Source organism: Metarhizium brunneum, chromosome 4, assembly GCF_013426205.1.
Source record: "Metarhizium brunneum chromosome 4, complete sequence".
In the NCBI taxonomy this organism is placed as follows: domain Eukaryota; kingdom Fungi; phylum Ascomycota; class Sordariomycetes; order Hypocreales; family Clavicipitaceae; genus Metarhizium; species Metarhizium brunneum.
The window spans coordinates 1817928-1834233 of NC_089425.1; the positions used below are offsets into that span (position 1 = coordinate 1817928).

At 52.4% G+C, this 16306-nt stretch overlaps 6 protein-coding genes across 6 annotated transcripts; 4 read left to right on the top strand and 2 right to left on the bottom strand.

The window, feature by feature from the left end:
- Positions 1-1331: 1331 nt before the first annotated feature.
- Positions 1332-6341, top strand: G6M90_00g072030 (uncharacterized protein; the record flags this gene model as incomplete). Its single annotated transcript, XM_014690373.1, has 4 exons — positions 1332-1743; positions 1814-1940; positions 1996-2307; positions 2369-6341. 4 exons carry the CDS (start codon positions 1332-1334, stop codon positions 6339-6341), a joined length of 4824 nt encoding a protein of 1607 aa, XP_014545859.1.
- Positions 6342-8067: 1726 nt separating this feature from the next.
- Positions 8068-8745, top strand: G6M90_00g072040 (uncharacterized protein; the record flags this gene model as incomplete). The annotated part of the gene is made up of 1 exon (XM_014690372.1): positions 8068-8745. The coding sequence occupies one exon, from the start codon at positions 8068-8070 to the stop codon at positions 8743-8745; it is 678 nt and encodes a 225-aa protein (XP_014545858.1).
- Positions 8746-8896: 151 nt separating this feature from the next.
- Positions 8897-10591, bottom strand: DEG1 (tRNA pseudouridine(38/39) synthase; the record flags this gene model as incomplete). Its single annotated transcript, XM_014690371.1, has 1 exon — positions 8897-10591. The coding sequence occupies one exon, from the start codon at positions 10589-10591 to the stop codon at positions 8897-8899; it is 1695 nt and encodes a 564-aa protein (XP_014545857.1).
- Positions 10592-10904: 313 nt separating this feature from the next.
- RHO2 (GTP-binding protein RHO2) lies at positions 10905-11748 on the top strand (the record flags this gene model as incomplete). The annotated part of the gene is made up of 3 exons (XM_014690370.2): positions 10905-11116; positions 11182-11395; positions 11467-11748. 3 exons carry the CDS (start codon positions 10905-10907, stop codon positions 11746-11748), a joined length of 708 nt encoding a protein of 235 aa, XP_014545856.2.
- A 123-nt stretch (positions 11749-11871) lies between these two features.
- Positions 11872-12440, bottom strand: CRCP (DNA-directed RNA polymerase III subunit RPC9; the record flags this gene model as incomplete). Its single annotated transcript, XM_066130963.1, has 2 exons — positions 11872-12210; positions 12309-12440. 2 exons carry the CDS (start codon positions 12438-12440, stop codon positions 11872-11874), a joined length of 471 nt encoding a protein of 156 aa, XP_065986945.1.
- Positions 12441-14252: 1812 nt separating this feature from the next.
- On the top strand, positions 14253-15609 carry KPR5 (Ribose-phosphate pyrophosphokinase 5; the record flags this gene model as incomplete). Its single annotated transcript, XM_014690368.1, has 2 exons — positions 14253-15173; positions 15229-15609. 2 exons carry the CDS (start codon positions 14253-14255, stop codon positions 15607-15609), a joined length of 1302 nt encoding a protein of 433 aa, XP_014545854.1.
- Positions 15610-16306: the final 697 nt, after the last annotated feature.

The window sequence follows — 16306 nt, forward strand, 5'->3', positions numbered from 1 at the left end:
GGCGGATCACCCCGGCCCCTTGCTTTTCTTCGCATGCCCTGGCAATGTCTGCACTTAATCCCTATCCGTACCATGCATGCACGCTCACCACCAAAACACCCTTGCCACGCTCCGTACTGCGTCGACGGTTGCCGTACCGTGCCAGGCCAGGCCATGTTTTGCCAATGCATTGTAGAATACGGAGCCGTGAGCCCCTGGTCCCTCTTTTAGGCCTTTGGGACTCTGTTGCTGAGTGTGGTTTTGTTCATCTTACCTGTGGCCGCTTCGTCGACGTGGTCGACTTATTTGGCTACCTACCCTTTTTCAACCTCTTTCCTAAAACTCTCCTTCCTGCTTCCTTCCTTCCCCCATTGAATTCAACCCGGACCCCAACACCACCTCTAAACGAAACAAAGCAACCAGACTTCATCAAACCACCCGTCTGGTTTCGCTTGGAGCCGACAACGCATATTTCACGCTTGCACGAAATTCATCTTTGTTGGTTGCCTCGTGTAACCGGAGCCACGAGCACGCCTGTTCCGCGACAGGCTCAAGACAAGCGCCGACCCCGGTCCACCTCCTCTTTGGGGCGGGCCGCCGTCACCAAACAACCTCCTCAGTGCTCGTTTCTGTCTGTGTGCGCTCTCTCCGCACGGTGAATGTCTTTTGGTGATAACCACCACCCTTTTTTTTCTTGCTCACACATTCAACTGTGTTCCCTTCAGCTTTTCAAATTCTCGCCCGTGTTACACGTTGCGACCGAGACATACTGTTGCGGTGTGAGCACCAAGAGTGGCGGAAGGGCAACTCAACACTCACTACGTCTGCCGCCAACTTCGCTACCAACCATTACGACGATACCCAGCACCATTTACCGACAGGACGCTTCTCTTGACCACATTGACTCGTATAGGGACACACTCTGCATGTTATCTTGGAGATTTTTACTTGAGCTGGCTTCCGAACAGCGAGCCAACTTTTCGCCATTTGTCTGCGCTCGCGGCCAAGTACAACTCGCATCCGTGTAAATGATGGTTTAAGTGTACAGCTGTCGCACTCATCGCCGATTTCCCCCGCCGTTTATTCTTTGTGCGAGGGAAGCGACCAAACTTAGTCCGCCACCCTTAGACGTACAAGCATCTTGACGACCACTGTGGTACGGTCCAAATACCATTCCACGGGGGCTTTTCAAGCCATCGAGCACCGCGGAGGACGACAGCATCTTTCTGCGGGGCGCCCAAATCGTCATCCTTTGTTTCTGCAGGTTCCCGAGAGGAATCAGATTGCCTTTTGAGCCTCGAATTTCCGCCTGATTGCTCCAGGGTTTGCTCTCGCTACATACCAGAGTCACAATGTCTGTATCATCAAGGAATCGCACTGCTAAAAGCTCTGGCAAGTCTTCTACTGCCAGAGGCGAACGCACTCAAGACGTTACCACCATGCCCGCAGTAAAAGAACTGAAGTTTTTCGACTCATGCGCCGCCACGGCCTCCATGTTTCTTTATGCGCAAGGCTCTTCAATTGTATGTTGTCACCATGACACTTTGACCATTGAGACAAGATTTTCAAGGCATAAAGAAACAGTCCAATTACTTGCCGTGGACAATCAGAGTGATTTAGGTGCTGGCCGCCTTGTTGTCAGCTACGATGCCGGACAGACCGCAATTGTCTGGGACTTGATGACTGGTGATGAAGCGGCCAGATTCTCATCTTATGAAACGCTTACTACCGCAGCATGGATGCGAAATGGAAATGTCGCTTTTGGTAAGACATGTGACGACCTACTTGCAAGTGATCTCGTGCCCTTGGCTTTGAGCTAATTGTCCATTTGCAGGCAACACTCAGGGAAACATTATCCTATTTGAACCAAAGACTTCAGAACATATCTCGTCAAGAACCATAGACCAGATTGCAGTTACTGCGCTGGCACCGTCCGCTGACTGCAGGACGTTTGCAATCGGGTAAGACCAGAGGAATTCGACCACGTACCATTCAAAAATTAATGAAAAGCGTCAGGTATCAAAATGGATCCCTCTTGATCGCAACACTTCAACCGCGCTTTACAATCTTGCACAACTTGACAACATCGAGAGCACCATCACCCGTAGTAACACTAGCATGGCACGCTTCTTCATCGCGACAAAAATCCGACATGCTGGCAGTGCAGAGCCATGATGGGGACCTCCGAGTTTGGAGTGTTGCAAAGAATTTCAGTGCTGATGATCCTGCGAAAGTCGTCAGAATACTTCGGCGACGAGAAAGCTCCGTTTCTGGACCCAACTGGATGGGCTGGTCCAAGAATGGTCGTATTATTCAATACTCAGACTCGTAAGCGTAACCTTATCAAAAGACTCCGCGCTACACACGGTGTTGTCTAACCTCTTAACAGGGAAACCCTGTCGTGGGATGTACGAACAAAACATGTTACCTTTGACTCTATCCCTACTTTGGAACATGTCAAAGGGCTGGCATTATACGGACCAGGGGCCACCCTTTTTACACTGGGGCCGAACGGCACTGTTCAACAGTTTGATCTCAACTCACCGTCTATCATAGTTGCAAATGTCCAGCATCCCACGAACCTCTTGCCGCCATCACCTCCAAACTCAATTGAAGAGCCAAGCAATGCGTCGGCACATTCTGTGACGACGATTCACACATCAGAGTCGGAGTCTAGTTCTGTACCATTCGACGTGGGCATCTCAGAAAGCGATGAGGACCAGTTGTCCCCATTTGCACGCTTCTCTCGTCGCCCTCATGTCGACTCTTCAGGGGGTGAGATGTCTTACGATCCGGGAAGTCCAGTATCTAGTCGAAGTGGAGCATCATCGCTCTCCAAATCATCTGCTGGTTCTCGTACACCAGGTCGTTATCCTGGATCGATGATATCCAGAGGCATGACAGAGAACACTTATATTTCCGCCGGCTCATCCCTCAAATCCTCAACTATCGGTCGAAAAGAACCGGACACCTACTCCATGGGCTATTCACTACACTCAACAAGTGGCGCATCTATGAGCTCTTCACGATCTAGACACAGGCCATCCCGCCTGAGGCATGAGGTTCCTCGAAGCCCTGACGATAATAAGGTGCACGATCTGTTCAAGTTTACACGTAGCCGCTTGAGCGACATTCCCTACAAGCATCCCATACGGGCTGATAATTCTCGCCTCACAAACGAGGACTTGAGAAGGCAAATGTTTAGCACCATTTTTGGATGGCACAAACCAGTCGAGGATTTAATTCAGGATGAAATGAGCAGACACCCGGCCGGCTCAGCAAGTCGCATTCTTCTTGCCAAGTGGCTCGGCGACATGGATGCCGATATCATGGTCGGTTCGTCTGAGAATATGAGCTCGTCAGACTGGATGCTACTCGCTCTGAGCGGAATTGGTGGGCAGCAGTCTCAGCATAAGCTCGGACGGGCTTATGTCCAGCGTTTACTAGAAAATGGCGATATTCATGTTGCCGTTACCATCATGCTCGGCATGGGTGATCACAACGACGCAATCGAGATTTATGTATCTCACAAACGCTATATGGAAGCCCTGATACTCACATGTGTTGCGTTTCCGAGTGTTTGGGAACGCCAGGCTGCAATTATTCGCAAATGGGGAGAATGGGCTGTGCAACATGGTCAACAGCAGTTGGCAATACGGTGCTTCGCCTGTACTGACCAGGAATCCACCGAGCCATGGAGCTCTCCGTCAGCAGTCCAGCTGAACTTCCAGGCCATCACACCGAGTATCCCAGAGATCCTCAGTCCTCCTTTGTCGCCACCGGACGTTCAACGTGGTCCCCAGCGCAGTGTTGCTAAGTCGTCTGCCCTGAGACTAATTACCTCGTTTGGTGACCAGAGTCAAAAGTCGAGGTTCTATTCCCAAGGGGATGGCGGGCAAACGCCAATTGCCGCTGGCGTTACTCCAATCGCTGAATCGGCTATCTCTCCAGCGGGTTATGATGTGACTACAGCATTTCTACGCCCATCCAGCAATAGCAGATTCAATACACCTACCTCTGCTCGCCCCAGTGGCTCAAGCTATGGACGCGGCAGGCTCCCATCCATCGGTGAAGTTCCCTCAGACTTAAACCGGGAGGCGCTTCAAGCTGCCGAGAAGTCTAGTGAAAAGGAGAGCCGCCAGGGTCATGTTCGTATGTCGTCTACGGAGCAGGATAATCTGGCTGCCGGTATTTCGTTACAGCGTGCTGCAACGGCCAGCCCAATGATGATGAGGGATGGTTTCCAAAGGGTCGTACGGGGCTATGAAGGCGAACGACCTCCATCGCCTAATCATGATATCCTGAGCAGGATGCAAGAGGCTCGGTCAAATTCCAGAAACGGCTCGCGTGATCGCATTCCTCGAGGTGTCAACCTTCAACTCAAACATTTGGGGCCGTCCGCACTTGCAGATGTAACCTCCCCCGAGCAGTCTGCTGCATCATCAACTCGCTTCCACTGGCCTTCAAGACGCCGTGGGCCCGGATCAGTTGCAAGTTCCATAACCTCTACATCCAGCGCAGGACGAAGTTTGCGTACAAGCCAAAGGCACCGTGAAGATTACATACATAGCCTCGAAGCTGCCAGTCATTACCCGAAAAGAAATCGCAGTCGAGGCGGAAGCACCGAACGAGCTCGTGAATCGTCTCGAGGTCGCCATGAAAGCCGAGAAAGAAGGACCAAGTCGAGAGAAGCGTCCGAGGAACGTGGTAGAGCCTCCGTTCGATCTTGGACAAAGCCCAAGAGGTCGCCCACCTCTCCAATTCCCATGTCACCGGAAGATCTCGCCAATCTGAGCACACCCAAATACTACGATGCCGGCGAACCGGTTACGACTAGGAAGTCAAGCGGCACCAAAGCAAAGACTCGCAGTCGGGCATCCAGTCGGGGGAGTCAACGGCGCAGTCCGGACGGCCGACCTCGGCCACCAGCGCTGGACATTCGTGGCAGAAGTCAGGTTCGGGAAGGATCTCATCAGCGATCTCCATCATCACCCCTACCGCTTTCTGCAACTGCAACGCTACATTACCAAGGCTCCGAGGATGAAGAAGATTTCAAGAGGGCAATCGAAGAGCAAGAGAGTTTCAGGGCCAAGCATAGTCGAAGCGCAAACCGTGGTCTCAACTCTCCACTGGTGACAAAGGGCGAGAGGTCAGAAAGCCGCCACAGAGAGGCTGCGGAGGCGCTTGATACCCTTCCACCTATGATTACTCATACTCGAGCAGCTTCAACTGAACATGCTGGTGACTTGCGGCGAATGAAAGACGAACGCCAACGAAAGAAGGAGCAGGCAGCTCGTGAGCTCGAGGAACGTCGAAAGTCACTTGCCAAGAGACCACAAGTACCACAGATCCCGCATCCAAATGAAATCAACAGCACCGCCTTGCGAATTGGAGTCGAGATGACAGAACCAAATGACCTGGAAGATGTACCTCCTCGTTGTGCAACCGAGCCACCCAAGAGCATGTATGCGAGGAGCGGGCCACACATTGGTCTCCCAGCAACTCCCAAAGCCATGAGACTAATTCTTGAAGCCGAACATACCAGCAAGATGAGCAAAGATGCCCCAGAAGTTCCCTTCATTCCGCCAAACTATGTCAAACTCGATTCGTCTGAGCCATCTCCTCAAAAGGAAGAAAGCATTGGGCCACTCACGCTGCTTCCGTCGACTGTATACCAACCACCACAGAAACTGGCAATTCCCCGAAGCATGTCAGCCCCGATTCCGGACGAGCCTGGGCAAACTCGATATTCTAGGAAGGCTAGCATAGGTGAAGTTCGAGGCATCGACGAGGTGGTACAGGGCAGACGACGTCGTTCGCAGGAGGAGCCAGTACCGCCGCCGCCTCCTCCAGCTCTGGCCGCACCACCTATGCTCAAGGAGCTCCAGCACTTGGCCATGCCGCCACCTCCTCCCCCTGCTCCTCTGCCATATGCACAGCGATCTCTCAAGGGCGGGGCCTTGGCTTCGGGCATGATTGAGATTGTGATGGATGAAGATGATGATGCTCCAATTGTCGCTGCCCCTAATGACGGCATGGTCCCAGTTCTTGCACCACCTGCTCCTCCCTCCAGGGGCCACAACCGAGGACGTAGTAATGGAGGTGGGAGCTTCTCTGGAGGATTGCCCAGGAATGGCGAACGGATGAGGTCGGCCAGTCGCAGTCGCAAAGGCTCCATGGCAAGCATTAAATCGCCGCCATTGGAGATGTCATCAGATGGTGCTTACCGCGTAAGCACGCTTCGATCACCTGTTGCGGGGGTGCCTCCCCCAATGATGTATGACCCTGATGTGATTCGGACTGCGATTGAACCAAATGGAAAACACATGTCGACCGGACTCCACCAAAGCGAGATGTTTTGAATTTATTAGAAGCAGCATTTGCATTGACACACGTCAGTTGAGTGATCTTGGCTATTGGTCCTTTGGCCTCTATTTTTCTCTTGTTTTTCTCTTTGGCTTCTTGTCTTGAATGAAACTAGTCTCAATTCTCACGCAGCGTTTGGCGTTATTGGCCTTGTTGAGGCTAATATTGGATGCCAATATCTTTCGTCCGAAGTTGCATGAATCAGTATTTAGGGCCTGCTGTGTTGTGTTGTGTTTTCTGGCGTGGTTGTTTGAAGAGGATATTAGAAAAGCAGCACGGCCTTTGATGACCAATTTTTTGCTTCTCGTTTCGCATTTTTCTCATGGCTGAGGATCATACGCCGTATTGGGTGACGGCAACAATCTGGGTTATTTTTTTTTGCCTTTATCTGCATCATGCTTCTTATCAGCTTCTTGACCATCTCCTTTACCACTTTGTACCATTCTTTGTTCTTATTTTATTTTTTTATTTTTAATGGCTCGCGAGTACAAATGGAGCGGGGAATGGTACTAAGCCCTGTGAATGCGCACTTGAGCCTAATTTAGCATTTTTCATTTCATGATTGACGAAATGGTTTGTTTGAGGGTCGCAGGAAGTAGGAAACGAGACTGTGAGCATGGAGGGATGTTCGTTGGCTGGATCGGAGTGCGATGCTCGGGTGCTTTATACAATGCTGCCTCGCGGCAACTTGTTCCAAGGCCATGGTGGTTGTGGTTATGATTTCTTGAATATATCCCACAGGTTGTTTATTACGTCGCATTGCCTATGGTTCCGACTGGAGAGTGAGGTGTAATGTTGTGTTTTGGGAGAAAGGCTGGCTCATAGCCGTAATGTGTTGACGTTGAAGTGTGTAGCTTGGCGCAGTGCCCACCCGTATTGGGGGTTCGAAACCGCGAACCGGCGAGTATTACAACGAACCACGACGTATTTTACGGTCATTGTCTGTTGAAGAAAAACCATACGAATTATAGGACTCGTGGACGATTGTGTTTTCTTAGAAGATAAGAGAAAAAGGGAAAAAAAAAAAGAGAAGGACTGGAAGGAATATAAATTTAAAAAAAATAAGGCGTTGACATCTCCATCTCGCTCAACCAACCCAAACCCCTCGCGGTCGTAATCCAGCCCGCCACGCGACGGGGGAGAGTCCTCTGCAGAGTGAATCCTCTCTCAAGTGTCATCTCCAGTACTTAGGGCCGCTTGGCAAATCGCAGGTTACCCATGCGAGCAAGACGGGCCACCGCGGCATTCGGGCTGGGCGCCAGGCAAGGGGGATCTTACGGGGATGGGTGCATAGTTGAGATGTTACAAGGAGTAGCGCGAGATAAATCGAGAGACTTCGCCGTTTGACCATTACAGCCGGTAATTCTCCGCCGTATTTTAACATATATACCTAGGCACGCGTGTGGGGCCCCAGCATGATGCTGGCGAGCTGGGGGTGGGACAAGTTGCGACTCTGGTCAAGTCAACAAACAGCTTGGCAATTCTGCCGTGCTCAACCGGCATCGTGCAACTACCAATTTGTATTTTCCTGGCATGACAGGTCCAGCCGCGTGCTGGTGTGCTACACACATGGGATAAGGACACACACGAACAATAGCAGAAATCTCAAAAAGCGCCTGCTGTCCTGCTCTGCACCCCCCCCCCCGTCTCCATGCACAACTCACAGCAGCATGGCAGCTCCCTGACATCCGTCTCGACAACCAACACCAAGGAATCGCCGCCATGATAACCGCCACGCCGCGCCTGCGCGTCCGCCGCCCGTCACCCACAACCGCCGAATTCACCGTCACGACGCTGCCTCCTCGCACGCTCTCCCTGCGCATCCTCCGCCTGCTCCTCCTCGTGGCCCGCATCCTCCTCACCCTCACGACCGCGCTCCTCCTGTACGGCCGCTGGTCCTCCTGTCCCCTTGCCGCCTCGCAATCCTCCGCCGCCGCCCGGCCGGCGTCCCTCCTCTCCCTGCAGGGAATATGGTTCCTTCTCGATGGCTACACGCGCTCGTCCACGGGACAGTTCTTGGCCAGAGTCGCCTCCTCCATTCCGCTGGGCTTGCTGCTCCCCGGGGCAATTGTGGCCTTGTACGTGCTCAGTCTGCGGCTGCACTCGCATGAGAGCCTCCTCGTGCTGCGGGGGCTGGGCGTGCAGACGACAGAGTCGCCGTCGACGTATCTCGCTAGCCCGTCGACGCGGTTCATTCCCACAGAGAAGATTCAGGACATTTTCGTGAACGAGGCGTTCATCGGGTTCGAAGTGAGGTACTATCTTGTTGTGGTCGTGGAAGGGGAGGAGGATGTCGTGATTGTCTTCCCGGGGCTGCTGCCCAAGAGGAGGATTGTCGAGACGGTCTGGAGGGGTGCGAGGGAGTGTTTGTACGAGGCCCCGAAAAGGGATGTAGAATAGATCTACGAATGATGACACCCCCTTTTTCTTAATACTGTCTCTGTGGAAAATGATTGTTTTAAAAGTGGATTATTTTGACACAGTATTAGAGTTGAAACTCCCGAGTTTTTTTCTTTCTTTATAACTATGTGCTACATATAGATGGTTTCTTCTATTCATTGTCCTCCTTGCTACGCAATCCCTTTTGCGCACGCATGTCTTCTGCATCTGCGTACCCTTTCCTCTTGGCATACCGGTCGTTCTGCTCCTCTGGCGACTGTAGCACTTCCTTCTTCATCACGGGCACATACCTGCCACCCAAGCGTCCGCTATTTCCGCCTTCAAATACTCGCGCACTTGCATTCGCCCGGCGATTGCTCTGCGGACCTTCCGCCATGTCCTGAGATTTGCCTTGGCCGGATATGAGCTGCAGCAGCTGTGATGAAAGCAGCTCGTCCATTTTGTGGCCTCTCCAGGTTTGCCACAAGCTGTCCATGACGCCAAACTGCCCAAATTTATTCGGGGAATATTCCTCGCCCACGTAGATCCACTTCATGCAGTCTTCTCTCTTGCTGGGCGCGTCTGCCGCCGTATAGTCCGTCTTAGAGAGATCTGGGAAGATGCAGTCCCACAGGACGAGAGGCACTTCATCCGCCATGACGTAGCTAGGTCGGCCGGGGTTCTTGGCTGTATCAAGTAGTTGGGAAACCACTGTTGGCGATTCAAGACCTTGGCCGACGAGGAATAAAATGGCTACCATGTGGCGGATCTGGTGCCACAGGAACGCAGAGCCTCGAACGTGAAAGTAATACACCTTGGGGTATGGTCCGGAACCTTCAAGCCCGGAAGACGAGAATCCTGGGGTTTGGAGGTACGGCATTACCGAGCCAGCATCCTGCACTTCGACAATGTCTGATTCAAAGATTCGCCGGTGGAAATTGGTGATTTGTTTTGCGGGGTCGATTTTGCAAAAGTTGCGAAAGTCATGCTCGCCTTCGTAGCGCTTGGCTGCGTCGCGCATGGCGTCAATGTCAAGCCAGCCCGCTTTGAGAGATTTGCTGGCCCCCGACAAATCTAGGCTCGTGGGATCTGGTTCAAAAGCAGGCTGCGTGAAGAAATAGCGGTACTGGCGCTCGCGGCAGGAGAATCGGGCGGAGAAATCGGGCGGTGGTGATGGGCACCATGCCAGGATGCGAATGTCATCTGGCAACAATCTGTTCAGGATCCGTGGGTAGCAGAGTTCGTCGTGGATATCGTCGAACGGCTTCTCTTCTTCTTGCGCCTCCACCTCTTCTTCAGCCTGCTTTACTCCTTGGGGATCTGCGTCGGCCAGGACGATGTCTTCAGCAGTAGCGACATCGGTCTCGGCCCTCTTCTTGGGAAGTGGCCTGTTGCTGCGCACCTTCAGCCCAATGACTTGTCCAAAGGCACTGACTCCACGGTCCGTCCTGCCGCACTTTGAGTATTCGCAGCAGTCAAATTGGACGATCCTTTCGTCCTCGGGGAAGATGAGGCATGCCCGTGTGAGAGCGTTCCAGAGCTCCTCCTCGATAGAGGGCTGATTCCCCATGGCCTGAAACTCGAATCCACCGTAGTTTTTGCCCAAATATGCCAGCTTCAACGCAATAAATCTGGTTGAATATCTTGAGGGATCCATCCTCCGCTTTGTCTTTGGTGCTTTTGTCTTTTTGGCAGGGCCTGCCATGTCATCGGACATTGTAGTGGCCATGGCACCTCGAGGTTCATCTTCAGGGACAGAAACAGCTTTGGGAGCTTCAGGCCGTTTTTTCAGTTCACTCTCGAGCTCCTTCAGTCGCTGAATAAGACCGGTTTTGGTCCAACTATTGTAGTTTGTTTCGCCAGACATGGTTTCGTGAGGATTAGCCTTTGGAACCCTCGGCCGTCGGTCGGTTTGCTCAGACCTTTGAAATGTCGAGCTGCGACGACAGGGCTGACAGTATATGGGTCTACAGGCTCTGGAGACGGCTCTGGCAGAAACGCTGCGCCCTAAAGAACCGTGGACCGGCTGCATGTAAGTGCGATGCAGCCTTTATGACACCATTTTCACTTCAGGGCTTTCTGCATTCTGCATGACTGGGCGGGCATAGCAAGTCAACGGACGGGCATCAAAATTTCGGTGGAAAACTGTGGCTAGTGTCGTGTGGTGGCTTGGAGCAGCAATGGCAGCCAAGCCGACCACCAAGCCACATTTTGGTCCTGGCATATCATTCTGGCAGCCACCACTTCATACAAAGACCATCGGTTGCTTCTTTTCCCGCACCCTTCCAGAACTGATAAGACCGTTGCGCTCGACCCAAGGCACAATGGACCCCGAAACAGTAAGATTACTACTCGTGGGGGATGAGAAATGTGGCAAGACGACTTTTTTATCGTGTGTATTGAGTCTATCTCGGCTAACCCGGTTGCGATTGTTTGCCTACTGACCGCCCGGTACAGCAGACTGAGCGCTGGAGAAGGCACAAGCCCGATACCAATTCTTCGAGACATTGACCAGCCGTTCGTATTCAATATCAACCTTGGAGAGAAGAAGTTTCGTCTCGAGTTTTCTGATACCTCTAGCCCGGACAACTGGCGGCTTCTTGATCCGGATGTGATTGTTATATGTTACGATATCAGCCAACGGCTAAGTCTCATAAACATGAAGCGATATGTGCGTTGTCTCAACCTAACCAGCCCCTTGACAGCACTCTAGGACAAGCACGTGCTGACCTGTACTGGCAGTGGATCGACGAGGCTAAGAGGACGTTCAAACGAGTGGACACTTTGCCCATCATCATTCTTGGTTTAAAGAGAGACCTCAGGTCTGAGAACGACCCCAATGGCATTATTTATCCGCAGGAAGCGTATCAGCTGGCACAAACCATGAGGGCAGATCGATATGTCGAATGCTCGGCTGCGACGGGGGAGCTCCTCAAGCCTGCCTTTGAGGATATCTGCAAGACAGCCACCAAGACTACCACTGCAGCTGGGGGGCAGAGCGAGGGGGGCTGTATAGTAATGTGAAGGTCTAGCTGCCCAGTTCGCGACACCACTTCTCCAATAATAGAGGTGAGACGGGTTGTAGGAATACTCTGTTCGACTTCGGGCTGCCGATGAATTGCAATCGAATGAGCGAGAACTCGTCATTCATGAAGCTTCAGCGTCATTCATATTCACATCCTCGCCCTCGCCTTCGCCCGCGTCCCCGTTTGCCTCAGCCTCAGCTACCTCGAACTGACCGAGAACGTCGGCGACAATGCCCACCATTTCTTCTTGTTGCTCATCCGAGTAACGCTCGGTCATGTCCTCAATAACGGTGTTGAGAGCAGCAATGGATGCCGGACGGAGGTTTAGAATCATGACCATCTCGCCCTTTGACAGCTCATACGGACTTAATTTCTCAATGATTTGAGCAATGGCCTCTGGGATGTAGGTGAGGGGCTTCTGACTCAAAGGACTGGGGGCAGTCCGCAGGTACTGCAGCATCTGTAAGTGCAAGGGGGGTTGTCAGCTTATTTTTTATTTACTTTGGTTCGCCTCAGTTTGAGATCAGGGTCTATGCGCAATGAGACCATGCAACCTACCTCTCGCACAACTGTCTCGAGGTTTGGGGGCCCGCGGTGCTTCTTCTGCTTATAGCGGTCACGTTGATCAGTGAGGTGCTGGTAGACCTCATAATTGGATAGAACGGCTGACTGGGACTCAAGGATCTTCATGGCGAATGGTGAACAGGATCAGAATGAAGCCTTGGCAAATTTTTTATGACGGTGCGGCGTGAATATGCAGATGAGGGGGTCAGCCGAGGGGGAGTGCACCCTGAAGCAAGTCGGTGGCGAAAATGGCCAAATGGTTGTGTTATATATCAGAAAGTATGCGAGGTGTCGGACTGTTGGACAATTGGTAGCAGGTTTGACAGATCGGCGCGTGTGGTGGTGGTGTCAATGAGCCAGCCAGTCAAGATGAAGTTGATTTTGAGGCAGCACTGCGAAACTGGACGGACGGAGTGACAGCCGGCTTTTTCCATGGGTTCATGCACCAGAGCGGCCCAGCGACCAATCAGCAAGCAGGCTGCCACGTTAAAGGCTTCGAGACACTGGTTGGGGACGAGAATCCATTTGATGGAGCAACAACGTACTCCGTACATGTAAGGACTTGTCCAGGCACCAGCTGAGCAATTCACTGCCAAGTACGGAGTAAACCAAATTACTACCTAGATGCCCGGGCCTCGAAATCGTGGAGAGATTAATTGGATGGGTAGGTCGGAAAACGGCGGCGTGCTGGACCTGGCTTACGAAGTTGGCACGAGGCAAATTAAAGAGCCGCCGCCACGATGCAAGTGTCGACTGCGTACATATGTGTGTGCATGTGTGCGTGCCAATTCTGTGGTGTGGACTTGGTGTACTCCGTACCATGGACACTTCAACGCCAGCCTTTTGTGCCACGGCAGCCCGGCAAAGTATCAAGGAGCTTGGTCGGCTCGCCATGGGCCTCCGTGTTTTTATGTACCGCCGGAACCGCCATGGATCGCAAAATGTCCGTGAGACCATGAGCTGGCAATGGCCGAGATGGCGCAATGGGCCTGCACTTTGTACGCAGCACATCACCCACTGCGCAGCGCTGCGACATGCATGACTACCATGTGGTCCGCGCCGTACACAGTGTGGTGATTTATACCAACGACAGCCCACAGTTGACGTCGTGATTCGACGTCAATATCTATGATTGTGAGCCATTTTGTGACACGGCAGCCCTCTGCCGCCTCGTCCTGGCGTCAATGTGTTCAGTGTCGCCGAGTTGTGTCAGATGCAGCATCAAATCAGACTGTTTAATAAATTCTTGACCTCGCCTTGAGTCAGCGCCGAGCCCAGATCCCACCTCAACCTAGTCTCCCGGGCCCCGTCCGCCACAGGACGACTCGCCCCCATTTCTCTCGCCTGGCGGCGGCGTTTTCCTCTCTTTCTATTTTGTCTTTATCCATCTTCTGGTCCCGCTCGCCCATCAACATGCTGCTATGACAGACAGCCCGAATTCTCATTCTGTTTGATTTCTTTCTCGGGTCCGCTTCCTGTGTTTTTTGCCTGCCCACCTACAGCTGCAGGTCGCTCCTGTCGCCCCTGCAACTTCCCTGCTACCTGTCGCCGGAATCGGCGCAGAAGCTAGAGCCCTCGGCAGAGCCTCTAACGTGGGACGTCGGCTGCAGGCGCTACACAGGCATTTTTTGCAGCCCCCGGCCTGCGCCTGCCAACACAGCGCTACTCCCCACTCTTGCTCCAACCAGGTTGTAGCGGGGAAACAAGGGAAGGACAGCAAAAAAAAAAAAAAAAACACAACAGAACCGACGACCTCGACATCGGTTTCGGTCTGCGCCTGTTGCCGTCTCGTCCTCGAGGCCATCGACGTCTTCATTGCCTCAGTCAACGGCCTGCCCTTGCGCCTCTCGGCCCTGGCTCAATTCGTCCTGGTTTTTCTCTCTTTCCCTTCTAATTGGTCGTTGACGCCTCTCCCCGCCAGTTTCGAACTATACGGCCATGGTCCGCAACATCGTTTTGCTCGGCGGCAACTCGCATCCCCGTCTGACGGAGAATGTCTCCAACATGCTCGGCATTCCTTCATGCGATCGTATCCTGAGCAAATTTTCTGGTGGTGAAAGCCGTTGCGAAATCAAGGACTCCGTCCGTGGCAAGGATGTCTACATCATTCAGTCCGGCTCCGGCCACGTCAACGACAACCTCATCGACCTCTGCATCATGATATCCGCGTGCAAGACCGGATCTGCAAAACGCGTCACCGCAGTCGTCCCTCTCTTTCCCTACTCGAGACAGCCGGATTGGCCCTACAACAAAGCTGGCGCGCCACTGTCCAAGTCCACCGAGACATCCAAAAAAGACTACACTTTTGAGAGTGTGCCGGCCACACCTCGCCCTGGCGGCCCTCGTAGCCATGGCCTGAACGGTGCCTTCAGCCTATCCGAAAAACTTCAAAAGACGACTATTGCAGAGACCGACGATACAGATTACTTGCCTAAGAGGTCAGATACGTTGTCCAGTATTGGCTCCAATGGTCGCGGACATACAGCCGAGAATTCCACCTCATCCCAGCGAAGCTTCACCACCCATGATTATGAGAATCCCAACAGTGTTGCTGCCACCTTCCAGGCTAAGCCCGGCTATAAGCAGTGGGTGGCCCAGGCCGGTACTCTAGTTGCCGACCTCCTTACTTGCGCCGGTGCTGACCATATCATCACCATGGATCTGCACGACCCCCAATACCAGGGCTTTTTCGACATTCCTGTGGACAACCTCTACGGCAAACCACTCATTCAGAATTACATCCAGAAGCACATTCCCGGCTATAGGGAAGCCGTCATCGTGTCTCCGGATGCTGGTGGGGCGAAGCGAGCTACCGCGATCGCTGACAGTCTCAAGATGGACTTTGCCCTCATTCACAAGGTAATATAAATTTCTCAACTGCCTCTTCTTCGTTCACTACTCATCCCACTTTCAGGAACGCCGCCCCATTAAGTTTACTGAACAGCGAAACGCTAGCATGATGCTCGTTGGCGATATTGCCAATCGCGTTTGCATCTTGGTTGACGACCTGGGAGACACTGCCAACACCATCACACGAGCTGCGAAGCTCCTGAAGAAGGAGGGAGCAACCAAAGTCTATGCTTTGCTCACCCACGGTGTCTTCAGTGGTGACGCAATCCCCCGTCTTAATGCATCTGCCATTGACAAGATCATTGTGACCAATTCGGTTCCCCAGGACGAGCATCGTCGTCTGTGCCCCAAGCTGGAGGTACTGGACGTTTCTCCCATCTTTGCTGAAGCTATTCGCCGAGTTCACCACGGTGAATCCATCAGCAGGCTTTTCCAGTACGACTAATTCTTGTTTGGGAAATTTGCATTGCTGTCGATACTATGACGTTTCTCTCGCCCTTGAGAACAACGTTCCTTAATGACAGGCGCACACAACAATTTAGATTTCTTTGCTTTTTTTTCGCTGTCCTTGCTACAGTTCTGCGGAATCTGGGTAGAGTTGTGCGCAGTACCTTTTTGATTGCGCTTCTACACGAGCCCATATTGAAAACGAAAAATCGTTGGAACCCTGGAGTTTTACGGTGGTTTATATTCATATTTTGGTGCCTTTCCCTTTATTTTTCGTTCATTCTGGGCACACATTTGGCGCTCCTATTGGCGTCCCCGCAGCCCCGCACAAAGAGAGCAGTTTGGGCTCGCGGTAGAAAACTATATCATGAGTCGAGTTGAGTTGAGTCGAGTAGGATGAGGCGGCAGGCTTATTTTAACCAGAAAAAACAAGCTAGCAGCTTAAATCTGTGTTGCTCGTGTTTTGCTCCATCTCATTTGTTGCAATAGCTGCAGTCCTATCAACCCCGAGAACCGGCACAGAAGCAGCTATGCCTTGTACTGTTTTCTGTGAGCTCCAGAAACAAGACTATTATTCCTTCTTCGGGAACTCGTCTTTGTCTCTTTCTCTTTGTCTGTTTTCCCTTCTTTACCATCAGACTATATAGAAGTGAATGGATTGATAAACCGTAGATCTAGGGTACTTTGGATGAGCC